This window comes from Ascoidea rubescens (assembly GCF_001661345.1).
Source record: "Ascoidea rubescens DSM 1968 unplaced genomic scaffold ASCRUscaffold_14, whole genome shotgun sequence".
Lineage (NCBI taxonomy): Eukaryota > Fungi > Ascomycota > Saccharomycetes > Ascoideales > Ascoideaceae > Ascoidea > Ascoidea rubescens.
Window position 1 is genome coordinate 29,863 of NW_017962926.1, and position 26,251 is coordinate 56,113.

Genomic DNA, 26,251 nt, shown 5'->3' on the forward strand with positions numbered 1-26,251 from the left:
TCGAAATTCCTAAAATAATCAGAAAAAAATCCAAAAATAAAAGTTGTTTAAAATCTTTTTCTTGAAAATTTTCTTTAATCACGTGTCCAACGGAAACCGTGTTCGGTGTTTGAAACGCGTCCGTCGGCAGCGGTGTGCATAGTCCGTTGGGCTGGGCTTTGCTGTTTCTGCTGTTTCTGCTGCTAGCAAATCGCTATTTTGTGCTGCATTTCTTGCAAGCAGCTCACCAAAACGGAGAAAGTGCCGTATTTCTCCAGCAACTCGCTGGAAACTGTGGATCCACTTACAACAGCATCTTTCTTCTTGAATCTTACTGCAGCAGAAATGGCACTGATCAAATCCTCGTTGAGCTCTGCTTTACCATTTAGTAAATATTCCAATATCTTGATGTGCACACTGAAATCTAGTTTTAACCGTAGTTTTTGGCCTCGAAGGTTCTTCAAGCTGATTTTCAAAACCTTGCCTGGAGCATTATAGGAAACTGCAATTGGTGATTTCAAACTTAGTAGAAACAATTCCTTGTCCAAGGCAATCAACTGCTTGCTGATCTCAATGAAGTTGTTAAGATATTCAATGCAGTTCCCACTGCTTTTCAAAACATCAAGACTCTTATAGTTATGCTTGAAAAATTCTAGTAGTGGCTCATTGTCTTCTAAACCATGTTTAAATTCACTTTCGTATTTCAACTTGAAATTTTGAAAATTGATTTTGAGTTTACTAATATCTTGCTTGTTTTCAAAATTAAATGTAATCCGAATGTTCTTATCACTTTTTAAATCGTTTTCGTTAACTCCAATTGCATTCTCTTCTCTCAATATCTCTGATAATATGGAAATACTAATTTCTTTATTTCTCTCATCGATTTTATCTATCTTAAACCCATGTTTCTCTACCAACTCTCCAATCCGTTTCTTTTTCAGAAAAATTTCCTCGGTTTCAACACTTTTTTGTTTCAACAAAATCTCTTCCTTCTCTCTAATTTCTTCTTCCAAATCCTGAATTACAATCCTTTTTTCATCTATTTCGTTTCTAATCGCCCGAATTTTATTCTCACCACTCTCAATGTTTTTTTGATTACTTAAAATTTTATCTGTAATTTCAATTAATTCATTTCTTAATAAAAAGTTTTCATCTTTATCATTATCTTCAATTATCTTATTTTTGAATAACAAAAGGTTCAATTCTTTATTTAGCTCTTTAGCTCTATCGGATAAATCTAAATTTATCTTTTTCACTTGTTGCAATCTTTCAATCAAAAAGCTTTCATCCTCAACCAATACCTCTAAATGTTCCTCCAACAATTTTAATAATCCCTCAATTAATTGACTTTTCCATTCATACCAAACCCCTTTGGCTTGTGTATTAGAATAATTCTTTGCAAGTTGAAATTGTTCTTGAAGCTTTTCTTTGATGCTTGAGTTTGACATGAAAAACTCTTTGATTACCTGCGGATTATCTTCAAGAACCTCCTCAGAAAGATTTTTATAATCAATGCAACCTTCTCTGATATATTTTTTTAATTCTTTGCAACCAAACTGATAAAGTTCTATCATAGGTAGTTTTTCTAATGCTTCAGAATAATCCAACAACGATGGCTCTTTATTTTTAAAATCTCCCTCTAAAATAATGTTCTTCGATGTTATACTCAAATTGTCAAAAAACTTAATACCGATTGTATCAAGAAACGTATCAATTGATACAGGCTTATAACTTTCTTCTATAAAATTGCTTGTGATTGCAGTAACTGGTTCTGTATCTTCATGAATGGGATCTAAAAAATTAGATTCAACTTCATTAAAATTTTGACTAAATCCCTGATTTCTCAGATTATCTTTAATTAAATCATTTTCATTTTCATTTTCATTTTCATTTTCATTTTCATTTTCATTTTCAATTTCATTTTCAATTTCAATTTGTTTAGTTCTTTCATTAATGGAAAAATTTATATTTTCATCGATTTTTTCATTGACTTCCCCCTCGACTTTTTCATTATTTTGAAATCCCTCATTTTCATTCATAAAAGAAGAAGATTTGTTAAAATAAATTTCACCCTGTTCTATGGCTTCAATGCTTTTTTCTAACTCTTTCTGATACTGATTTGATTCTTCTAGAAAACCAGAAGATCTTCTTTTGCGTGTCTGACCTATATATGGTGATGTATTTGATATCGTGCTTGGTGGTAAAATTGGCAGTCTATGTGGTGATCTGACTGGTGAACTTCGAGAAATTTCATGATATATTGTTTCAATAGAGATTTTTCGAGGCCTTTTCAATGGTGTTTGTAGTAACTCGTTAATTTCTGGAGGGATTTCTGATGCTCCAACACCTAAATTGGCTTCTGGCAATAAAAGATGAGATTCTTTTATTTTATTAATAATTTGTTGATTTGTCTGTTCATTAGTGGGGTTTATTTTATCAGGAATTACTGTTGATAACTTTCTTCTTTTTTGTGTAGGAGAAAACACTTTAGAAAAACTCTGTTCTATAATATTTTTTGACAACTTGATATTCAGAATTGGTTCATTTCCCGTTTTCTGAGAAATATCTATCTTCATTTCTTCTGGAGAGCGCAACCTTATATCTTCTATTTCTGAATCACTTATATTTTTCTCATTTCTTACATTATCTTCTTTATTTTGAATTTCCATTTCATGTTGAGAAAAATTAGTTATTTCTTGTTCTATTTCTATTTCATCGACATTTATATTATCAAGATAATTTTGGCTAGCTCTTCGACTATATATTATTGAATTTTCTAAATCCTTGGTTGATATTATATTGTTATCTTTTACATTCTCAATTTTGGTAAAAATCTTCGTTATTTCCATGGTTTTTTCTTCGAGATTTTCATGAGCATCCTCATAAAGATCAACGCTAATATCAGGGTCATTAGCACTGAAATTTTCTTCGTTTTCATTATTGCGTAACTCTATATCACTTTTTCTATTTTGAGAATTATTAAACGTTATTTTTGCTTGATTTTGTGTTATCTCCATTGTTTTTTCTCCAAAATTTTCTGTTTCTTCAAAAACAGATTTAGATTGATTTATAGGATTGACTAGTTTAATATTTGAAACGTCTTTGGTGATGTCCATTGTTTTTTCATCAAAATCATCTAAATCTTCAACTTGATCAAAAGTATTGATAGCTTTGATATTGGAAATATTTTTCGTTATATCCATTGTAATTTCCTGGTTATCATTATCGAGATCTACTTGGTTTTCTTTTTCAGTAATATCTGTTGTTGGCTCATTGTTTTTGTCTATCAATTGTTGTTTGGAGCTGATTTTATTGCTTTCATTTTGAGTTATTTTTGTAAATTCCATTGTTTGTTCTTGATTAAACGAATCATTAAAGTCGGAATCTATTTCTTTTATTTTGGATAATGCCGCTGTTATATCCATACTCATTTGATCATTTTCATTGATTAAATCGTAAACTGATTGATCAAATATTCTGTTTGAGTTATGATTTGTTATTTCCATTGTTAATTGATCATTATCTTCTTGATCTTTATTGTCTTGATCTTTGATGCTTGAATTTTTTGTTTTAAAATTATTAGATTTATTAAGAGGTTGATATTCTGTGAAATTTTTAGTATTAATGACATAGTTTGTTAAATCCATAGTAACAATACCAGTTTCGTTTTCATCTTCTTGATGAGTATTGTTGGTAATTTGATCATCTTTTTTGTTTTCATTAAAATTATTAAGAGTGCTGTCGGTAGTAATATTATTATAGTCTGTTTTAGTATTTGTGTATTCCATTGAAATCTCATTTTCAAAGTTATTATTATTAATAAATTCAATTGAGTTATCATCGTCAATGTTTGATAAACTTTTTCTCAACTCTTGAGATTTAATTTTATTAACTAAATCAATAATTTCCATTGTTAAATTTTTTCTAGTCAAGTGTTCATCAATGTCATTTGTTTTATTTTTATTGTCTTTATTGTTAGCATATTTGGTACTTTTATCGTTATTTTCATTTTCTTGACTATTTTTAAGAATTGAGGAAACCAAATCAGTTACTTCAGCGTCTGTAATGCTATAATTATCTGTTTGATCATCTGTTTTATTTGATGAATGATTATCATTTTTGGGTAAATTGAGCTGCGGTAGTTTATTGGAAACTGAAGTTTGTGTTTCTATTGGTTTTTCTACTTGTTTTTGAGACGAAACACCCTTAGAATTCATTTTATTTGTAAGATTAGTGAAAATATTTTGAATGGTAGTTGAGGTATCAAGAACTTCATTACTATTGTAAGCATTGTTATTATTGTCGGTGTTTTGGCTGTTACTAGTAACTAGCTGGTTTTCTTTTCTAGCAATGGTATCATCATTATTGTTGCTACTTGAAGTTAGGTCTGATTTCAAAGGAATAAAATCAAACTTATGAAGAGTCACCTCTGGTGCAAAACTAACCCTTCTTTTTATTCTTTCTTTTAAATCGTCATCTTGACTATTTTGATTGTCATCAGCCTCCTGGTCTGGATTAAGAATATTTTGTGCCCGATCATTTAAGGGAATCTGCATCACAGCTATCGTGTGGTTTTCTCTATCCTCAAGCTGGTTGTTTGTTTTGGCATTATCTATAGCTATTCTTTTAAAACTAGTTGTGTTGTTGGAAATGATGCTGTTTTGCTTTAGAATTCCTCTTGGAGCTGGAGCCAACGTGTGTCTTCTTCTAACTGAGGCCTTTCTTTTGGCTGGGACAATCGAAGAGTGTCTTCGATTAACAGGCTTGCTGTTTTCTTCTTCGTTGGGACTCATTTGGAATAGCAATCTGGTGTGGTGAATTAAGCAGCTCAAACACTTTCAATAACTTTATTTTTCTCACAGTTTTGATCAAATTGTTTTGTTTACCTCAGTTTTGAGTTGTAAACAAAAGCAAGGATGCATTTTCATGCATATAAATATGTCTAAGTGCGTTTACATGCATTGCCCGTTTTTGTGATCTTTGAAAAATTCCTGAATTGAAACTGGAACAAAATTATATTTTATAGAATATATCAAAGAAAATACAAATTAAAAAACAAACTACACAGTTTCAGCTACTCTAAGAATGATTTTTCCTTTGGCGACACTTTTGGAAAGCCTATCAAATGCTTCCTGGAACTCCTCAAACTTATAAACACTGTCAACTGGAACTTTTAATTTGCCTGTCTCAATCAATTCAATCACATCCTTCAACCACATGGAGTCACTGGGCTTACCAACTTGAATCCAGTAGTTAAAGTTCACTGAATGATGGCCCAATTGACTTCCAATAAGTCTTACTCCTGGGGAAATTAACGCCCTGAGCTTGAAACCCTCTTCATAATTACTCTTGCTATCACCAACAATTGTCACATATTTCGATCCAGTCTCTTTGGGTTTCATAATTTCATTAATATATTTAAAAAGATCTTTATTTCCAACGCAGTCAAATATGAGGTCATACTTTATATCACTCGATATTCTAATTAGTTCTTGTCTCAATTCTTGTTTGTTATGGTATTCAACACAATGATCTGCCCCTAGAGATTCAGCTAATCCAAACCCTTCTTTGGAACACATAGTGACAACTTTATTAAACTTTCCTATGTTTTTGGCTAATTGAATCGCAATCATACCAACAGATGTTGAGCCTCCAATAACTAAAATGTTTCTATCTTCATCTATTGATTTTGCTTCTTTTCCCAGGGTCTCTCTTTTTTCACCATCTTCTTTTTTGTTTTCTTCCTTTTCACGTTTTCTTTGAAATCCATTTATGACCACATAAGCAATTGAAGACACAGTTGGCCATCCTGCAGCTACATTGTAATCAACAACATTTGGATCAAAATTAACGATATTAGGCTCTTTATCTGGATCTATACAGAGATATTCAACTGCTGTACCCTTTGAAATAGAATTAAGCAAGTTTCCACAAACTGATTGTCCAATTTTCCAACCTTTTTCTTCTTGAACTTTACCAACATCAACAATTATACCTGCATAATCAGAACAAATTGGTCTCTCAAAACTTGAAAACCTTGGTATACTATTTTTGATCAATAAATCAATTGGATTGAGGGAGATTGAAACAACTTTAATGAGAATTTTATTTTCTTTCATTATCGAATAATTGATTTCCTCATTTTTCAAATAAATTTTGGTTTTTTTATTGAAGTAAACTAATTTTCTATTGTGATATTGCTCAAAACTATCTTCAACACTGATATTTATTTTAGATGTTTTAGATGAAAGCATCTTCGGTTTTTGAACTAAATCTTTTTTTTTGTATAATTAAATAAGCGTTTCTAATCAAAGAATTCGATGATTAAAAGAATTAGTAATAAGTGAATAAATATGATTAAGAAAGAAAAAGGAAATAAGAATAATTAAAAACCTGAAATATCAAAATTGTGAGATATCAAGATATCAAGATAAATATTAAAAAGAAACAGAAACTAAAATATATCAAAAATTCGACTTTTGTGGTCTTTGTAAATTTTTTTTTTTTACTTTTGTGCAATGATCTTTCAAAATCTGTATATCAATAGGTTCATTCTATTCTCATTAAAAACTCAAAATAAATTAGAAATATTCATTAATTTTAGAGTATTAATGTTTATATACGATTTTTTTTTCTGCTTTTATTTATATATAATTAACTCAAACAGTTCATCTATCATCAAATGCCAAAAAATGCATTTTCAACTATAAAATTTCATTGAAATTAATATGACAGTTGATTTTTAATCGATTTTCTGCTCAATATTAAAATGATTACTCACAAAATCTTAATTTTTTTTTTTTCTTTGGAGGCTTTTTACTCAAAACTTTATCACCATCTTTTTTTAATCTCTTTTCAATTCCTAATTTATTAAGCTCTTCACTCAGTGTTATTTTAATGAGTAGTCTTTTTTTTGGATTCTTAAGAATTGCTTTATGGTCACTTGGTTTTGTAGATAATTTTGAAACATTGTCGAGTTTATCAATAAATTTCTTCCCATAATTTCCAGTGTTTTTAGCGCTTATCCTTTTAAAACTCTTATTAAATCTATTAACTTTTCTTAATGCCATTTCTGTAAATAGTGAAATGTACCATTTTCTGATTCCAGTTTCTTTGTCAACTATCCCAAGATGTTTGTCTAATCCAAATTTATCCTCTTTCAAATATTTTAATATTTGGTTTTTATCAAATCGTTTTTCACTAAAAAACTTATAGTCATCAACCAATAACATTTTTTTAGATGTGGATAATGCTAAAAATGATGAATATTCAAGTTCGTTTTCGTTTATTTCAACAAATTCATGCTTTGAAAAATAATCTCGCATGTAATTATCTTCAAAAACTTCTTTATTTGTATCCATCTGTTCAATCTGGTTCAAATTTTCTTCATCTGTTTTATTTTCAGTAAATTCATTTTTATTATTCATTGTGTGTCTTCTTTTATACATTTCTTCTTCTAATGTACCCTTTAAGATTAAAGTTTCAACATAAACAGGTTTGTTTTGTCCAATTCTATGACATCTTTTAATTGCTTGAGCTTCAGTGGCTTTCTTCCATACAGGATTAATGAAATAAACTCTGGTTGCTGATACAATGGTTAACCCATGTGCAGCTAGCTTCAAATCCATTATTAAACACACTCCTCCATCATCAAATTTACTAAACTCATCTAGTTTTTTATTTCTTTCCGCAATAGAAATAAACGACGAATAAAGAAAATAATTAACTCCCAATAAATCTAATATCTCAATCAAATAATAAGCAGAGTCTTCAAATTGATAAAATACAAGCGATTTGATCGATGTTAATTGATGTTCCAATAGTCTAGAAGCCAAATAAGATAATTTTGCTGATAAAGTGCCAATTATTTTTGCGTTTTTAGTTTCAGATATCAGTATTTTGTTTTTGCTTTTCAATAAAATTGGAGACTTATTTCTAATATGATTATAACCATAATCATGATGATAATCAGAATCACCCATTCTATTTTTGCTTTTTGGATTTGAGCTGGTTAGTCTTATGGTTAACTCGCTTTTACGTTTTGGCGATGGAGTAGAAGTTCCCTTAGAATTTTCTTCTTGTTTTTCCAGGTTTTGTTCCACAATTTCAATTGTTTGAACATCAGTAACTTTACTATTTTTGTGGGTTTTATCTTTATTTTTCCAAGATTCATCCCAGCCTATCCATGAACTATTAAAAAGGTTTTTCTCTAATTTCTTTTCATCCTCATCTTTCAAAAACCTATTTTTAAAAAAAAAATTTTGAATAGCACTCAATTGAAGAAAAGAATATAGACCAATTGTATGCTTTTGATATGAAATAATACTATTAGCGAAACTTTCAACATAAAGAGAAGGTAAACCAGACACAAAATAACTCATTTCATGGAGTACTGAATTTGTTTCCCAAATATCATTTGATAGAGCTTGTTTAGCTACTTTAATACTTTTTTCTAATAATTTTCTATCTTCAGGATTATAGTATGGCTCCCCATTAGATCTAATCATTTTTAAAGATTTTTCTGAAATAGCTAAAGAATTTTCTACATCATATCTTGAAAACCCAGTCCAATAAAAGGTGGCTCTTTGTAAATTGGTAATTAATGTTTTAAGGTCCTTACCATTTTTAGGATGAAACATATAATCTTGATCGACTCTTTCAGATGTTACTGCATTAATAGCTAGAACAGAAGTAAACAAATTAAGCGCCAATTTATTGTGAAAAGAGGGATTTAAAAATATTGCTTTATGATGAAGAGGAGGCAAATCTGATTCAATTTGGATGTCAACTAGGTTATGTCTGATAATAGTAGAGTTTAATAGGTCTTTTAACTTCTGAACAGAACCATAACTGTTGTTAAAAAAGGGTTTTACTATTAATTTGTGCCAGCATGAAAAATCTCTTGACCATGGTTCAATTCTTAAAAACCCAGAAATAATTAATCCTAATTTTTGCAAATCATCTTTTGATGAAAATTTTCCTTTAATTATATACTCATTAGAATTTTCTGAACTATCGAGACTTTTAGGATTTTCGTCATTTTTTTCAGTTTTATTTGTGTCACCTTCATAAGATAAGTCCTCATTTAAATGTAGATCAGTCAAACCAGCTGTTGGAGTACCTGTTATTGCCCACCTTCTTTCTGCAAATATCTTCTTTGAAAGCTCTACTTTTTTTGAACTTTTGCTGCTCATACCATGACCTTCATCTACTATTATCCTTTTCCAATAAATATCGAGAAGAGGTGAGTGATTGTTCAGTAATTCTCTGCTAAATGTTGAAAAACTTATCATAACAATGTCATAATCTAACAAATCTGATGGGTCAGGAAAAGTGAGATATATTGGAGCAAGAAAAACATTTAAAAATTGAGATTCAATATGTTTATCAATTTCATTTTCCCATTGTTTGACTAAATTATCAGGGCAAATAATAAGAGTTGAAGATGAAATTAAAATCTTTCTTGAATTATTATTATTATCTTTATTTTTATTTTGTTCAAAAATTCTTTGGGATCTTCTAATCTGAAGATTAGTATCAGCAAAATATTCGGTAGCAATGTTGACAAATGGTGGATTTTTATATAAATCGCAAATATAAATTTCTGGAATAAAATTTCGATATTGCCTCCAAGGAACTAATTTTTCATTCATCTGGTCAATACAAAGCTCGGTAAGTTTTTTAACTTTTTTAGCTTCTATAAGGTTTTCTTGTTTAAAAAATAAGAATTTACTAAAAGTGTCGTGTGAAACAGTGGGCAATTGATATTTTGTTAGACAAATTAAAGCTAAGCACATACAAGTTTTACCCAAACCCATATTTTCTGCCAATATACCCCCTTTGGGAATCTTATAGTAATCTCCATTTTTTAAAAAGCTGAAATTTTGAATATCGAAATAAAAGTTTTGATTATTAATAGGATTTTTTTCTTTTGTCGTAAAGGCAAATAAATTAGGTAATAAATTTGAATTTGAGTTAAACTCTTGACATAACATTTTAATGATTGATTCTCTTTGGAAAACATATAAGGAACTTTTAAATCCTTGAATATTATCATTGGTTACATTTGATATGAGTTCTTCTAGTTCAAAGTAGGAAACAGAGAAATCAGATTTCAGATTATTTTTAGAAGTTAATAAAGAGTTTTGAGTTTTATTCAAGTCTAGTTTATTAAAATGAATAGAGTTGTATAAATCTATTAAAATTTTATCACAAGAATCAATTTTAAAATTCGATGAAATAAATTGGGTAACAGATTTTTGATTTATCAATCGATTTAAATGAAAATTTAAATAGAATTGATTTTCTGAAGCGACTTTATCATAGTTTGGAAATGGGAGGTGCATATTAACACCAAATTGATGTGCACTAAAGGTTTCAAAATGGTCCTTTAAACAAGGAAAGACAAGAATCTTTTTATCATATTTTTGAGATTTAGTATAAATTGATTTATGAAGATTCCATGAATCTCGATCAAAATCCAATATTTCAATAAGATTTGATAATATTTTTCTGTATTTATCCTGATGCCAATGTATTGATTTGCCTCTGGAAAAGTAGTTATTCAAAGTAGAAATGAATTCATGATTTTCAATATCTCTGGGAACAACGTAGATTCTGAGCACTAGTAGCTGGAAACCAAATATCTTATAAGTGATTCTGATCTGGGATCTTTCAAAGAGATATCTCAAGTCGAGGACCAAATTTGATAACGAGTGGTTGGTTCCATTAACAGTAAAGTTTGGGGAAAGAGCAAATGGAAGACTAAGCCAATGCCAACCATCAGGAGCTATTGCTTCTTGACAAGCGAGCCTAGGAAAGCCATAAAAATATAAAACACCCAAGGGAATCAAATTGTGCAAGTTATTTGCAGTCTTAGCTATGGATTGTAGAAGATTATAGTTCTATTTGCAGAGCATCCAGTTAGTGTTTGCCAAAAACAGCAGATCCGAGCATCATTGGGTCTTTAGGGAAAGATGCAAAGCTGTGAGAAGCATTTGAAAGAAAAGACAACATACCTTGATATTCTTTGTTTTTAGCATTGCAATTGTAAAAGAAAAGAGTTTTGGACCATTTTCAAGGAGAGATAGCAGTTGATAACCAAGGTGCTTTTTTCCGCCCTATAAAAAAGAAGGAGGATAAGGAAACTACAAAAAATAAAAACGAAGAGCCAAATACAATTGAAAAACAAAACATAAATCATCTATATATTAATAAAGTGTAAAAGTGAAATGAATATATAAGAGTGAAAAAACATCTTTACAAAAATACAGTGTAAAGAGTAAAGAAAAAAGAAAAAAGAAAAAAGAAAAAAGAAAAAAGAAGAAAAAAAGTGATTATATTCTAAATTCAATAACATTGATAAGCCCAAAAAGTAAAAGAAGTTCAATAAATCCGGAAAGTAAAAGAAGTTTAATAAAACCCAAAAAATAGAGTAAGTTTGATAATTAAAATTGATATTTTTGTGTTTTCTTTATAATTCAATGTCTTGATCATCAGGTTTTTTGACATTATCTTTTGGTTTTAATAATAAAACAGCTAAAGCAGAACCTAAGATAACTGTGAAACCAATAAAACTTAAAACACTTGGAAGATGATTAAAGATTACAATGTCCCATACAAGAGCCCACATCATTTGGGTATAGTTCATTAACGCAGCTCTACCAGCTTTTTTCTCTTTTTGAACACCCAAAGTTAAAAAAAATTGGTTGCAAAACCCACAAACGCTAACTAGTAGTAGTAACAACCATTGTTTCAAAGTATGGGGCCAAACCGACGATAAGCTTGGAATGAAAATAAGACCCAAGGCAGAGACAATTAGACAGTATAAAGAAAAATACTGGACAGTGATTAAAGTGTGAACTTTATTGCCCATATGCCTGAGAATTATAACAACAGAGGCAGCACAAAAGACACCCCAAAGTGCTACAACAACAGCCGAAGCTCTCAAGCTATTATCAGGAGATTCTATATTATCATCAAAGTCTTGACTTTGGCCAAAGATCGAGGCAGGTCTTGCAATCAATATAACACCGCCAAATGAGAGAGTAGCAGCTATGCCTTCAAATAGGGAGTAATTTTCACGTAAAATGATAAATGCTTCTAGGGCAACAATTGAGGGATTCAAAAAGGTTATAACAACAGCATCAGAGACAGACAAGTAAAGCACAGAATAATACAAGCCAAAGACACCAAAGAAGCCTATCACACCTCTTAGGCATAGTAGAAATCTAAATTTCTTAGGACCCCAGGGAGCATCAGGAATGGGTACAAAGTACATATAAGTCCAGCATATTATAACAGTAAAGATCATTCTGACAAATAAAATCTGCAAAGGATGCATTGCTTTCTGGTAGTCATCGTCGAATTCTAGCAATTTTGTTCCAACCAACATCAAAGAAGATGCAAACATTGCAATCATCACATAGCCCAAACCAATATTTCTGTCATAAAAGTCTAGTATGCGATGTTTTATATTGTTAAAGGTATTTAGTGTGCTTATTGACAGTGTGGAAAAAAGGGATCTGTTGTCATTCTGGTAGGTTTCTTCATCTGAAGAGATATCGTAGAAAGTAGTGTCCAATAAAGGAGTTGAAACAGACATTTGGGATCAGAGGTCTACTAGAATAAACCAGAATATGAGTAAAATGGAGGAGTGTGAGTGGAGGAGTGTGAGCTAGTGCAAGCTATTATTGCAGAGTGTTGTATTAGTTGCTGAAATCCAAAGAGTAAAAGAAGAGAGAGCAGTGGTTTTTATTGATGGAAGTCGAATCAACTTCTGTTGCTTTTTTGCTTTTTGCTTTTTTTTTCGTTCATTTGATATCGATCAGTGATAAACTGCACAGGACAGGAGTTAGCTAAGGAAGAGGCTATCTCTGAGCCATTTCCACGCAGACTGTTCCCAAAAAACAGCTTTCCATTGCTGCTTCTGTTGCTCCTCTAGCTGTTCTCACTGAAATCAAAGTGCTAGAGTGAAATTACCCAGTTCACTCTTCAAACCAACTCAGTTTCTTCTGCAAATCGCTCCAAAAAAGTGGTGAAGAGCTGAGATCCACAGCTGTGGGAAGAACAGCATGATAACGCACCTGCCATTACTGTGGATCCAACCCGTTTCTGTGGATACGTTTTTGTTTTTCGACTGGGTCTAGACCTTTGTTCTGTTCCAGCCAATGAGAGGCGAGGAGCAGGGAAAGTACAGGAAGGAAAATACCCAAAAGCAACAGCTTATTTTATTGCTTTGCAGTTTCAGTATATATCTATACAAATATGAATATAGACGGTAAAAGATTATTTTCTAATAAACAAAAAACCAAGAAGTGAAGTGACTAATATAAGGAAATAAACAAAATGTTTCTCGACATTGACCATTAAATTTTTTTGCTAACCCATTTTTCTATTTTTTCTATTTTTTCTATTTAATTCTCTATTTTTTTTTAATTTGATTGTTTTCTCATTAAATTGATTTGTTTAATGGCCATTCACTTTAGCTCTTTTTGGAGCTGGACCATCAGCGATAGATATATCTTCATCGATAATATCAGCAGTACCATTAGCAGCAGATTTTGGAAATATCTGGGGAGTATTTATGTCGGCGTGGTAGTCTTTGATAATAGAGTCGACATCATCGATATTCAATGGTCTGATATCAGCCAAACTTTTGACTTTGCTTGTAATTATTTTGCACTGTTGATCGGTTAATTTCAAGTTCAATTGTTCAACTCTAGTTTTAATAGCATTCCATCCAGTTAATCTGTGAGCAAAATGGATATATCTAGTCAAACCAAAATCGCTTGGATTTAAAATCTCGTAGGTGGAAGGATTGGCCAATATGGCTTTGGAATGAATACCAGCTTTGTGAGTAAAAGCGCAAAAACCTGTGATTGGGTTGTTAAATGGAATATTGACCTGGACTGCTTCACTGACCAAGTTTTCGATATCTCTTAGTTTGTGTAGTTTGTATTTGGATAAAACGTATTCTCTGTCAGCAGCAATCATTCTTGCCATCAACCCACCTAATGGAGTGATACCATTTCTTTCACCAATGCCCAAAACTGAAACGTCGATTAATCTTGCACCAGCTTCCAATGCAGTGTAAGCATTAGCTATAGCACATCCAGTATCGTTGTGGAAATGGCATTCGATATCACAGTGCACAACGGATTTAAGAGTACGAACCAAATCGTAAACCTGTCTTGGATTAGCACATCCAACAGTGTCAGCAATACCAACTCTATTCACACCGATTTTATCAACGGTTTTGTAAATATTTAGTAAATCAACAATATCAGATCTGAATGAGTCCTCAGATGAAAATCTTATTTCTATGCCTTTGGATTTGACGTATTGAATCACTTCAATTGCAGAGTTGGTGATGTACTGCATGTCTTTACCATGGGAGTACTGTCTTAAAAACTGGGAAGTACCAATAACGACATCTACACCATCGACACCAGTTTCAACAGCTACTCTTGCATCGTCCATGTGGCATCTGATGTGAGTTAATATTTTTGCTTTCAAGCCCAATTTGCAAATGCTCTCGCAATCTTTTCTTGATTGTTCAGAGGCAACAGGACTTGTTAGTTCGATATAGTCAACACCAAAATCATCCAAGGCTTTAGCAATTTCGATTTTTTTTTCAGTTGTGAAGAACGCATTAGCAAATTGTTCACCCTCTCTAAGAGTTGATTCAATTAGTTGGAAATTCGAGACGTTTGATAAATAATCAGCGGGATTTGGCCCATAAGGATTCACTTGTCTTGGTTGTGGAATTGATTCTCCAACTTTTTTGTAAGTAGTATTTTCGGCAGTCATTTTGAGAAATCAGTGATTATTTATAGGAAATGAGAATATAGAATTAAAAAATCAGTAAAATAAATAGTGCAATTCAATTTGATGCGATTGTGATATGGTATGATATAGAGAAATAAAAAGCTGAAATTAATTAAATTAAATTAAATTAAATTAAATTAAATTAAATTAAATTAAATTAAATTAAAACAAAATGTTTATAAAAACGTTGGTAGAATTCGTCGCTTTTCTTTGTTGTAGGATAGATAAAAAAGATAAAATCTCTAAAAAAATTTCAAGTAAAAAATGTCAAGTGAAAGAAGATATTTATATATAACTTGAATCAACTTTTTTCTTTGAAATAGAAAAAAACAAAAAAATTTTCGATAATTAAACTATAAATTGAAAAATAAAAGAAATTTAGTGAAAAAAATAAGGTGTGTGACTTATTTCAGTGTGACTAATAATTTCGTCCAATAATTTTGGCTTTCCATCTGGAAAAGCATCTATTATTGCTCGTTTTTTTTTACGGTTTTTTTAATGGGAGAAAAACAAAATTGACGGAATCAAACGAAAAGGTTTGGATGCTAGGAAGTAAAACCCACTAGAACAATTTAAATTATTACAACATTTTATCTTTGAAATATGGAGTAAATTATTGGGGGTTTAACCGTTTAAGAATAAAACTCTTGAACCCTCAAGCAAAGTTTGTTTCTTGAGACAAGTTTGACTTTGTTTAAAAACGCAAATTAGTCATTTTCCAGGAAATCAAAGCTTTCACCGTAAATTTACAGTTAACCACACCAGAATATATTCATCTGTTGATTATTCGGTGTAAATGGAAGTCGTTTTGTCTGCCTGAAAAAACTTGTATCTTCAATGGCTTCTCCAATGGCGAGACATCCATAAATGAATAAATGCTCTCACGCCTCTCACTCGAAATATGCTTATCGGGTCTGTTCTCGATGAGATGAAATGAGGGAGGTTGATAGCACTTGTTGAACCGCCATCTCGCCATCTTGTCATCTCTATAGTATCGCCTCCAGAGAGTCCCTTGAATAGCCTTTGAATGGCTGTTCCATTGCTTTTAACTGTGACTCGAACACCACCTTCCATTTGCTATCCATCAGCAGCAGCAGCCCAACACGTGTGTTTCGACCCTCTTGCACACAAAACCCACGCGTTAGTCACGCGTTAGTGTCACGCGACACGGGTTTGCTGAAATCCAACCCAGATGTTGTACGCAGGCCAGACGCATAAACATGCTTATTAATGTGTACAGACGCTGTCTCACGCGGCTACTCCATTCCCGGTTTCAAAGGCTGTTGGTCACAAAAGACACCTGTATTTTCGGGAACCGGACTTTTTTACCATCGCTTCCAGAGCAAATGAAATTTGGACATTTACAGCAAGAACAATCATGTCAAGATATAAAAGACTAAAGTAAAAGAAAAGGGTTACAATAGTGCTGCATCCTCCCCTAGGCAAGGTATTCGTAGACGTCATTGTTGCCATCTTGTCTCTTGAGGTATGCACGCTCAATTAGGTCGTCAATGCACTTTTTGATGTCGTTTGGTTGAGCATTAAATCGAGAGTGGGACTGGTTGATCACTTCAGTCAATAATGTGACATGTTTCAATGTCTTTCTAGCCTTCATGATTCTAACAATGCAGGCCTTCAAGAAGAGTCGTCTGTCGTCGGATATCTCCTTTGCAGTGTCTTCCTCTTCTTGCTTTTGTTCAATTCGAATGTTGGCAGCAAAATTGACTCTCATTCTTTTTGATCGATACTCCTTGACCACTGTGAATTTGGTGTCTGGGTTGATTGCATTTGGTGGGCTTTGATTCAATAATCTCAATGTGACAAATGGCGTAATGTTTCCTGCTAATTGCTCAGAGGGCAATTCGGTAATATCCAAGAGCTCCTTGAATGTATATGTTGGTTTCTTATTAAACGGCAATATTATAGACATTTGAAATAGCGACATTGTTAGCATAAATGGCGGTTTGCCCGATCTTGATAGATTGGCCTTAACTTCTCCCCTACATAAATTCCAGATCCATTTGACAAATCTTCCCGAGTGTTTCATCGTATATAACGATTCCAACAAATCATGTGTGGGCTCCAATTCTTCAGGAAGCTTGAAATTGTACTTGTATGGTTTAAATGGCCACATCGTCTCTGATAAAATGTATGGATTGAAATCCTTTATAATCTCATCCTTATTTGGTATTTTTGTCACTTTATCAAAAAATTCGTTTTTGAGGTTTTCTGACGCCTTCATATCTTGGAACATTTTGGTCATTTTTGATGTATATTCAATCGAGTTTTCTCTTTGCAATCTTGTAATTAAGCTTTCCTCTGCTTCTAAATTTGAAGATGTTCCGTATATTAATCTTTTAGCCAACAATTTTCTATAATGGATCTCAAATGCATCTTTATCATTTAAAAACGTGAAAATAATCATAATATCGTCCTCGCTCATATTATTAGTGATATCACTTTCTTTGTTTTTCTTTTTCAATAACATGTCTGCATATTTAGCTAAATATTCAGGAGTCTTGGAGTTACCTAAATTTCCTAGGTTTCCTGTATTATTGAAATTCACTCTTGGTGATGCGATTGAGTTGAAATTGATATAATCTCTGCAGGACTCATCCAATGCTTTAGTAAAAGTGTGATAGTCTTCAAAGGCTTCCCTAACAATGCTTTTATATTTCAAATAGACTTTGATTAAAACTTTGACGTATAACTTGGCATTGACTGGACCATTACCAGTAGTGGCGCTATTGTTTTTGATATTTAAAACTTCTTTAAGGCCCTCTCTTTTAACATAATTTTGGAATAAATTTGCCAATACAGTCAAAGTATCAGGAACTCTTTTTAGCAAAGTGTACATTCTATGGACATTTTCGTTATCGTTCGTGGCTAATAAATTATCAAATTCAATATATAATTCTTCAGCGTGTTTTTTAATCAAACTTTTATCGAGAGTTTCAATTAATAAAGGCTTTGTATGATCATCTAAATAGAATAATCTTGAGATTTCTTCATTGATTCTGCTTTCGGCTTTTTTCATATAGTCAATTACATTGTGGTGTTTTAAGTAGTCATTTGATTCGTTGTCGTAAAATTTAGCAGTTCTTTCTAAAAACACACTTTCAAAGCAGTCAATATAAAGAGATAATGTGGCTTTTTTAAATTCAAATGGAACAGAATTGTAATTGTTATTATTAGCAGTATTGTTATTATTATTATTATTATTATTATTATTATTATTATTATTATTATTATTATTATTATTATTATTATTATTATTATTATTATTATTATTATTATTGTTATTGTTATTGTTATTGTTATTGATGTTGCTACTATTATTATTTATCCCTAATAAAACCATTGAACTGATAGCCTTTGATAAGATAGAAGTATCGATATAATGATTATTTCTTTGCAATTCAATTTGGTTTAAAATTTCGTCGATTAAAACCCGGGAATTTGGATTGAACATATAATCTCTCCATTGAACTAAACATAAAGTATTTATATCAGAGATATCGTTAGCGTAATCGGTTTTTTGCTTGGTTAACCAGTATCGATTAAGATAATCGAAAATGTGGTTTAGATAAGCAGAACCGATATTGAATCTTGACCAGGTTCTGACATAAAATTGTAAAAAGTTCTCGTCTGGTTGGATTTGTAAATTATTGACGTACTCAGCAAGATAGTCCCTGACATTTGTGTATAATTGGAATATGACTTGGTCGTAACCAAGAATCAAAGAGTTAAATGAGCTTGGTGATTGGTTTGTAGTTAGAGACATTCTCAAACAGAAATTATAAACAGCAGTGTAGGTCTCCATATGTAATTTTGGAGATTGAGCATTGTTGAAGTTGGAGCCCAAGATTGTTTGCAAGTTTGGCTCGATATTGCTCCATGTCAAATCAAGCTGTCTTTTCATACCATCTACATCCATATCCAAGTTCATTTTGAGAAGAAGAGTTGAAAATCGAGTGGTTGATTGATAGTTATCAGATAGAAACAGTGGGTATCTCAGCTGGTGGCGGCAGTGATGAGCAACTCAGGGCTGAAAAGAGTTCTATTGCAAGCAGGTAAAGAGGATCAGTAATACAATAAACAGCTCTCCCAGCAACGGTAGGTCTGTGTGGTGTTGGTGTTGGTGTTGGTGTTTCTTCAGAAAAAGGGAAAGAGGCGAAAGAGCAAATATAAAAGGAGAAGGTGCAGAAAACCAAAATGTGGAACAACACAATCACACCTCAGAGGAGTCTCTTTCGCTGCTCTCGTTCCTCCAACCTCAACACTACTCTCTATTAAACGCACAGCGCACCAGAAAGATGCTCGTTGATGGCAGCAGTTGCTTTGAATTGAACTGTTGTGTTTGAGCCAGTTCTAGCTTCGGATGCAGTTGCAACAGCAGGGCTCTCGTGGTGTGTTCTTCAGAGTTGTGTATTTCAAAGGCTATATAAATGCTGCTCGACACTACAAACTATATAAAGAGCACATTCAGCAAAACTGGTCTGAATCTGCTGCCTACTCAGGAAATGGTGATACGACGAGTGTTTTCATTAACTTTGGGCCCTAATTTTGGAATATTAAGAACCAAAACACCATCCTTATAATTTGCTTTGATGTTTTCATCATCTAATGTTTCATCCTTTGGCAAAGCAACTGATCTTGAGAACTTTCCGGTGNATCTTTCTTGATACTTGTAATTGTCCTTTTCTTCTTCTTTATGTGAAGTAACTTCTCCAGAAACAGTGATTTGATTGGTCTCTTTGTTGAATTCTACATTGATTTTATCCTTTTCAGCACCTGGAATTGAAACATGCAACTCATAATCCTTTTCATGATTCAATAAATCAACAGGAGGAATAAAACTAAATGAATTGAATAAATCATCATTAAACAATCCAGTTGTTAACGAATTAGGTGTTTCCTTGGATTTGTTAGTTAATTGGTTATTTTGTTTGGCATTTTTTTTAGCCACTTGTTTATTTGATTGACGACCATAACCAGCATTTTCTAAAGCACGATTGAATTGGTTTAAATTATCATCAATTGAATCNACGAAATCCCAAAATGGCGAGTAAAAATATCCAGACATGATTAAAAGAGTATTAAAATAATATAAAATTAGTCGATTGTAAGTTAATTGTTATTGATAGTTGAGTTGATTGAGTTGATTGAGTTAATTGTGTTAATAAATAATTAAAAATTGGAGAGCTAAACATCTCAATTACCTCAAAATTATCTGTCTTTATATATCAGTCAACTTATCCTTTCAATATACTTCATATTCAAATTAAATTAACAATTTTCTCTTATTCAATGCTATTTTCTATGATTGTGAAGAAAATACTAGAATTTTAGTCATCAAAAACCATATTTTCGTAAATAAGCTTGTTTTTTCGCAATATTGTAAATAGCTTTGTACTCAGCTCAGTGCTTTTTGCGCCATTTTTTCTCCGGAAACTCATGCTTTTGTCCAGAACTTTCTGGAACGTTCCCAAAACAGATCCACTTTCTCTCATCTTCACCTATATTTTATTGAACTCTTATATTATGATTCATTTTTTGCAAAAAAGTTCATTGATAATAGAAAATATTGCTATTATAACACAATACCAATTGTTCTTCGAATTTCTTTAAATGAGAAATCATGAACGTATGCTGAATTCAATTAAAATGAAATATCAGAGCTCGCTTCACTATTTTCTTTAAATTAAGAATTTATTTTCTATGTTTTGTGTTCAAGTAAAAGTTACAACTTTTATCTAGCTGGTAATCAAAATATAAATATTAGCATAATTATTCAAATTATATAAATTTCACTTCTGCTAAATATTTTTATGATGTTGCACCTTAGGAAAATATGCAATTTTCAATGTATTCATTGAGTTTTTATTCAATTAATAATATAATCACTTTTGTATATAATTTTCAATACAAAATATTTACAATTTTCTTTTTTGTATAGCTTCTTTGCATTCAAAACAAAATTCCTTGAAATTAAAAATTGAATAAAATACTTTCTCAAAAAAAATTCATTACTATAGTTTAACACATTAATTTGAGTGACCCTTGACAATTCAATTAAATAGTTGCAAAAAATTTTTACGACTATCAGAACTTTATGATATTTGGACTCTTTAATTTAATTTCATGTTTTAGTGCAATTCTATATTAGACAGTAAATAAGTTAAAATAACAAATAAAAAGTTGTTTTTTTAGTTATTTAACTATTATTGATTGTAAAAATCCTAGATTTATCTACCAAACATATCAATATTTTTTCTTTTAGTGATTTTGAAACCATCCTTCAAGCAGTATGTATCCATGAAACCCTCATGATTTTTACAATAACTGATTTTCAATATATTCAATTACAGGTTCAATTTAATTTGTTAACCTCTTCAGACAAATGACTCCAAAGTTTATTTACTAGTATCTCACTATCTTCATCAAATGTTTCCATTAATTCATTAATTAATCCAGTTTTATTAGTCCCTTTGTTGTTTTTAATATAACCTGTAATAAAATCTGCCATTTCTTCTTCAACAAATCCAAGATATTCTTCCAATAGCAAATTAACAAATGGTGTTACTTTGGTAACTAAAATGCTTAATTTTTCTACTGAATATTCAGATAATTTCTTAATCAATTCTCTTTCTTCTTCTTCTCCAATAATATGAATAACTATTTCTTCTTCATCACTTTTGTTTATCTCTTCATCACTTTCGCTAATATTATCTTCATCCATCTTTTCATCATTGTTAGATGAAACAGAATCTCTATCTTCATCCTCAGATTCTATATTTTTATCTTGCAGTTGATAATCTATAGCAGAATCAGAATCAGAATCTAATTCTGATTGAGACTGGAAATCGGATTCGGATTTGGATTCGGATTCCGAATTTATATCGATATTTTGCAAACTTGTGTCTGGTTTGGTATTTTTTTCAGTGTCATTATTACCAATAATTTTATTATTTTTAAATTTATTTTGAGATTTAATGACAAGTTTAATTGGTTTATCAAACGTGGGTTTAGTATTAGAATCAAGTAAAGATGATAAAAAGTCTTTACTTTTCTTGCTAATTTCAAGGTCTCTCAATTCCTCTTTTCTATCCTTTTCATCGTTTTGAACCTCAATATCATACTTTGATTTTCTATTCTTCAAATATAAAGGTTTATTCTTATAATATAGTAGCTCTTTTAGTTTTGATTCTTTATCATCATCGAATTTTTCATAATTCTTTAACAAAAAATCTCTTCTTTTCAAGACAAATTCCGATTCATAATTTTTAACGTAGTTAAACTTATTTATTAGATTTTTTTTATAAGAATTTTCAAATTTGATTAAATTTTGTTCTTTTCCTAAATATTCTTGATTAGCCGATTTCATTTCTAAATTCGTTCTAACAACTTCGTATTCTAAATCATTCATTTCGTCATCATTATCATCATCATATTCGTCGTCATCATAATCTTCTTCATGAATATCCTGACCGTTTTCACCGTTGGAATTTATCTTAGTTTTATTTTTAGATGATTGTTTAATTGAGTCATATAGTTTTCTAATTTGCAATTTTGAACGTCTTTTTTCTTCCAATTGTTCTTTTATTTGTTTTTGTTTCAAGTTTTGATAAACTTTTGTTCTAAAATCTTTGATATCTGAAATGACTTGAGGCAACATTTCTTTAGGTATATCGGTTAATTCATTAAAGTTTATTTTGTAATTTTGAATATCATCATTATTATTTTTTTCATCTTCAGTATTAGAACGGTCATTTATTTTTTTATTTTGGGATGAATTAAGTTCAAATTGATATTTTTTGATCAATGATAAAATTTGAGATCTTTGTTCAGCAATAAAATCCGAATATTTAGTATTGATTGAATCGAAGGATAAATTTGATATTTTTAAAACAAAATCAATTAAGTTTTCGGTTTTTTTTTCATATTTAATTGATAGATTGTGTAAAATGTCAATATTACTCGATTTGAATGGTATTTTAAATTTATCAAATATCACTATAAATAATACAAAAAAGTCGACAACAAAAGTCTTTGGAGTTTGATTTTGATTTTGATTTTGATTTTGATTTTGATTTTCATTGTTAACATTGTTTTGATATTCATTTAGTTGGGAATTCAAAGAGACTAAAAAATTTGGGTAAGTAAATTTTATGTAAGCAATTTTATCATGATCTAAATTTTCATAGTTTGAAATGGACCAATTAAATGAAAATTTTGTCTTTGAAGTTTCAGCGGATAGATTGGTTAATAAATTATTAAAAGTTTTGGAAATAATTAACTCAATTAAATTATTTGAAAAAACTGAAGGAATATTTAATAAGGAAAAAATTAGCAATTGCTGCTCAATTGTCAATGGAAAAAACCGATTTAAATCAATGAAATAAGTTAATTTTTTATTTAGAAATAAAAAATTAGTATCAGAACTATTTTTGGCATCTTCACTAAGATTGTTACCTCGATCGATTTTATTATTATTTGAATTGGTATCATTTGTGCTTTCATTAGTATTTTCAGCATCAAAAGCGTTTAACTTTTGTTTGTTACTGGCTATAATCAAATTTCTTTTTTTTCTGATATCGTTTAATAGGTATAAGATATTTGAATTATAAATTAGAGGGACTGAACCATCAACGATTTTAGTATGAATAGTTTGATTAGATGGGGTTTCTTCAGTTTGGTTAGCTTGGAGAGCATCCACCTTGGGCTTGTAGCTGGGTAGCAAATTCTTGATATCAAACCTTTTCACATTTAGTTGATTATAATTGATAATTTCATTTTTGTCATCTTTATTTGTGTTAAAAGGATTTATAAACAACGATGAAGGAGAAACAGTAATCAAATTGAGATTGGTGACCTCGAGAGGGTTCTTTATCTGTGGATCCACTCTAACGTTGACAGTCGTAACCATTCTAGCTATCTAGTGGTGTTTACTGGTTGATTCTTTCTTTGGCCTGAGCTTTTTTCCACCAACTCTGGTTTTGGTTTTGATGTGGTTTTGATGAGACTTTTCATTACAGGGTAATTTCTCTTCTCATTACAAAACTGAAAAAACCGTGTTTGAGAAAGAGGTATTTACAGAGATGGCGTTATATTTTACAAAACAGGTTTTTTATTAGATTTATTGGTTGAGGGTTTTGAAAAAAATATATAGAAGATAAAATGGTAGAATATTGATTCTGAGCGAAAGGAATATGGAAAAAAACCAATTCAGCAGTGGTCTGTAGATGCGATCAAGGGCTGTTGATTCTGTTTAATCCAAAGACAAACCCAAGGCTTCTCTCTGCGATTTGGATTCTGCATCAAAGAATGGAACTTCTGCCAAAGAAGTAACTCTAGTTCCATGTCTTGGTTCCAAACCTTCGTAATCCCAAACAGTGCTATGGACAGACACTCTGTTGTCCCAAATGGCAGAAGTGCCATAACCTGGCTTGGTGGGTTTCCAGTTGAATCGGACCTGGATATCAGCGTTTTTCTCCAAAACATCCAATAGATAATTCAAAATAACACTAGATTCTGGTGGTTCTAAACCAACAATACTTTTGGTCATGCTTCTGTTGACAAACAATGCCTTCCAGCCAGTAGAAGGATGAGTTCTAATGATGGGATGTCTTCTTTCAATCTTTTTTGGTCCGCTAAATGGGTCGTCTCTATCGATATAACCATGAGCAGAAAAATAAATAGCTTCTTTTCCATCCAAAAACTTCTGTAACGCAGGAGATAGCTTATCGTAAGCAGCATAGCCCGAAGACCAAATAGTGTCACCACCAAGCTCTGGAATAGCATCGTTATGTAAATGGGTGATACCAGCTGGTTGAAATTCATGAACCAAATCAGTATGCCATGTTTGAGAACCATAAACAGCATCCCTGATGCCAAAATTGCCAAAAGTATTGTTTTTAAAACTTAAATGACCGAGTGAATAATTTTGCCAAATCACACCCACACCAGGTAAGCCTGGAACTCTTGGTGATTGTGGATGCAATTCAACTTGACCCCAATACTGACCCAATTCCAATTGTTTTTGAGGAGATAGTTTTTGGTCTCTGAAAAAGACAACAACTCTTTCAGCCACAAGTAATGCCAATTCATCCTTTTGTTGGTCAGTCAAATCAGATAGTTGCAATCCAACAATTTCTGTGCCAACTTTTGTTGTAAGATTAATAACTTGTTTGGCAGCTCCAAAAAATGCTTTTTTTTCTGGATCAGCGTTTACTCCTCTTTCAACAAATGGAAATCCATCGTTTCTAATTTTAGTTGCTTCATCAAGAAAAATTGGAATATCATTTTTATTTGGAACATATGGATATCCCTTGGAAAGATCAATTCCAGCTTCTTCAAATCTCTTACGAGTTGTTTCTGGTAATATTTTTAAACCTCGAGGATCACCACCTGTTGGAACACCTTTTGAAAGAGTGGATTGACTATGGACATAAGCAGATTTGGTATCCTTTTTAATTATCGCTTCAATTTGCTGATCGACTGATAAGGGTTTCAACTGAGCAGCTTCTGGTCCGGTCTTTTCTAAAGTAATTGTTTGAGACATTTATATAGCAACACTGATGGATTTAAAGAGCAATTGGTTCGATACAGTAAACTTTGATTTATTGAATACAATTATTAGATTTTTTTGATCAAGTTCTGGTTAACTTACTGATATAAATGTTTTTTGATTACTTATATAACAATTCCCAAGAATACTATCGGAATTGAATTAATCAAAAATTTCTTTATTTATCCATCATTAAACAACCATCCAATAGCACTATTGGCATTTCTAAAAACACTGGTACATTTCAAAACAAATTAAGCAGTATCAAAATCTCAAATAAACCTACACAGTCCACAGTGTTTCAAAATCTGAGGAAAAGTCTCGAGATACTATGTTTTTTGTTTCTATCACACCAATATCTCATCAGCTTTCCTATTGACAATAAGTGATTAGTAATGAGCAATTGAAAGCAATTCATCATCTGTAAATCTCTAAAAAGCAGTTCAGCCAATATTAAAACCACTGACTGATCATAATAAGCACCCAAAAAGTTTCCACACTACTGCTGCTTTGCTCCTATTGGCCAACCACACCGATGGTGCGAAAACCCAAACCATAGATAAGATATCCAGCATAGTTGTTCGGTAATATCAGAGCGGATTGTGTTATTCCTCTCGCTTGAAGGAAAATAGGCAATTTTGCTTTTCAGCGCCAAAATGTGGCACAACAAAAGGGGAACCAGCTTGAAAAGTCGAGTTCTCGGTTGATGATTTGAAGCCTTTCCACAAGTATGGCGTATCAAACAATTTGGATTATCATTGGAATTCCTGCAGCAGATTATTAATTGGAATTATACAATGTGAATCAAGAAAATGATAAAGAGTTTTGTTATTTTTAGGATCTTTTTACAAACATAAACCACAGATGTGACCA

At 31.3% G+C, this 26,251-nt stretch overlaps 10 protein-coding genes across 10 annotated transcripts; 1 reads left to right on the plus strand and 9 right to left on the minus strand.

Moving 5' to 3' along the window:
• Window positions 1–58: 58 nt before the first annotated feature.
• On the minus strand, window positions 59–4,772 carry ASCRUDRAFT_87751 (Spc7-domain-containing protein; the record flags this gene model as incomplete). The annotated part of the gene is made up of 1 exon (XM_020194976.1): window positions 59–4,772. The coding sequence occupies one exon, from the start codon at window positions 4,770–4,772 to the stop codon at window positions 183–185; it is 4,590 nt and encodes a 1,529-aa protein (XP_020045245.1). The 3' UTR covers window positions 59–182.
• A 216-nt stretch (window positions 4,773–4,988) lies between these two features.
• On the minus strand, window positions 4,989–6,309 carry ASCRUDRAFT_77376 (NAD(P)-binding protein). The gene has a single exon (XM_020193838.1). It carries the CDS (start codon window positions 6,231–6,233, stop codon window positions 5,040–5,042), a length of 1,194 nt encoding a protein of 397 aa, XP_020045246.1. The 5' UTR covers window positions 6,234–6,309; the 3' UTR covers window positions 4,989–5,039.
• A 56-nt stretch (window positions 6,310–6,365) lies between these two features.
• On the plus strand, window positions 6,366–6,720 carry ASCRUDRAFT_114771 (uncharacterized protein). Its single transcript, XM_020188806.1, has one exon. It carries the CDS (start codon window positions 6,498–6,500, stop codon window positions 6,687–6,689), a length of 192 nt encoding a protein of 63 aa, XP_020045247.1. The 5' UTR covers window positions 6,366–6,497; the 3' UTR covers window positions 6,690–6,720.
• On the minus strand, window positions 6,375–12,969 carry ASCRUDRAFT_15071 (uncharacterized protein). Its single transcript, XM_020189284.1, has 2 exons — window positions 11,489–12,969; window positions 6,375–10,883 (listed from the first exon to the last, which is right to left on the minus strand). The coding sequence occupies exons 1-2, from the start codon at window positions 12,581–12,583 to the stop codon at window positions 6,753–6,755; spliced, it is 5,226 nt and encodes a 1,741-aa protein (XP_020045248.1). The 5' UTR covers window positions 12,584–12,969; the 3' UTR covers window positions 6,375–6,752.
• A 100-nt stretch (window positions 12,970–13,069) lies between these two features.
• Window positions 13,070–15,099, minus strand: ASCRUDRAFT_77379 (homocitrate synthase). Its single transcript, XM_020193839.1, has one exon. The coding sequence runs from the start codon at window positions 14,788–14,790 to the stop codon at window positions 13,447–13,449; it is 1,344 nt and encodes a 447-aa protein (XP_020045249.1). The 5' UTR covers window positions 14,791–15,099; the 3' UTR covers window positions 13,070–13,446.
• Window positions 15,100–15,206: 107 nt separating this feature from the next.
• Window positions 15,207–15,813, minus strand: ASCRUDRAFT_77380 (uncharacterized protein). Its single transcript, XM_020193840.1, has one exon. The coding sequence runs from the start codon at window positions 15,782–15,784 to the stop codon at window positions 15,581–15,583; it is 204 nt and encodes a 67-aa protein (XP_020045250.1). The 5' UTR covers window positions 15,785–15,813; the 3' UTR covers window positions 15,207–15,580.
• A 433-nt stretch (window positions 15,814–16,246) lies between these two features.
• Window positions 16,247–18,730, minus strand: CDC53 (cullin CDC53; the record flags this gene model as incomplete). The annotated part of the gene is made up of 2 exons (XM_020190842.1): window positions 16,247–17,958; window positions 18,142–18,730. The coding sequence occupies 2 exons, from the start codon at window positions 18,728–18,730 to the stop codon at window positions 16,247–16,249; spliced, it is 2,301 nt and encodes a 766-aa protein (XP_020045251.1).
• A 311-nt stretch (window positions 18,731–19,041) lies between these two features.
• ASCRUDRAFT_114785 (Hsp20/alpha crystallin family protein) lies at window positions 19,042–20,080 on the minus strand. Its single transcript, XM_020188807.1, has one exon. The coding sequence runs from the start codon at window positions 19,892–19,894 to the stop codon at window positions 19,325–19,327; it is 570 nt and encodes a 189-aa protein (XP_020045252.1). The 5' UTR covers window positions 19,895–20,080; the 3' UTR covers window positions 19,042–19,324.
• A 1,101-nt stretch (window positions 20,081–21,181) lies between these two features.
• On the minus strand, window positions 21,182–23,737 carry SNU71 (Snu71p; the record flags this gene model as incomplete). The annotated part of the gene is made up of 1 exon (XM_020194710.1): window positions 21,182–23,737. One exon carries the CDS (start codon window positions 23,735–23,737, stop codon window positions 21,182–21,184), a length of 2,556 nt encoding a protein of 851 aa, XP_020045253.1.
• Window positions 23,738–24,079: 342 nt separating this feature from the next.
• On the minus strand, window positions 24,080–25,372 carry ASCRUDRAFT_38230 (TauD/TfdA dioxygenase family protein; the record flags this gene model as incomplete). Its single annotated transcript, XM_020190840.1, has 1 exon — window positions 24,080–25,372. One exon carries the CDS (start codon window positions 25,370–25,372, stop codon window positions 24,080–24,082), a length of 1,293 nt encoding a protein of 430 aa, XP_020045254.1.
• Between the last annotated feature and the right edge of the window lie 879 nt (window positions 25,373–26,251).

Excerpts from the sequence above, each read along its gene's own strand:
- ASCRUDRAFT_77376 (XM_020193838.1), bottom strand. The coding sequence starts at position 6,233 with ATGCTTTCATCTAAAACATCTAAAATAAATATCAGTGTTGAAGATAGT.
- ASCRUDRAFT_114771 (XM_020188806.1), top strand. The coding sequence starts at position 6,498 with ATGATCTTTCAAAATCTGTATATCAATAGGTTCATTCTATTCTCATTA.
- ASCRUDRAFT_15071 (XM_020189284.1), bottom strand. The coding sequence starts at position 12,583 with ATGTCTGTTTCAACTCCTTTATTGGACACTACTTTCTACGATATCTCT. Across the intron at positions 10,884-11,488 it reads TATTAAAACCAAAAGATAAT|AACTATAATCTTCTACAATC; the intron begins GTCAAAAAACCT and ends CTCTGCAAATAG.
- ASCRUDRAFT_77379 (XM_020193839.1), bottom strand. The coding sequence starts at position 14,790 with ATGACTGCCGAAAATACTACTTACAAAAAAGTTGGAGAATCAATTCCA.
- ASCRUDRAFT_77380 (XM_020193840.1), bottom strand. The coding sequence starts at position 15,784 with ATGGCGAGATGGCGGTTCAACAAGTGCTATCAACCTCCCTCATTTCAT.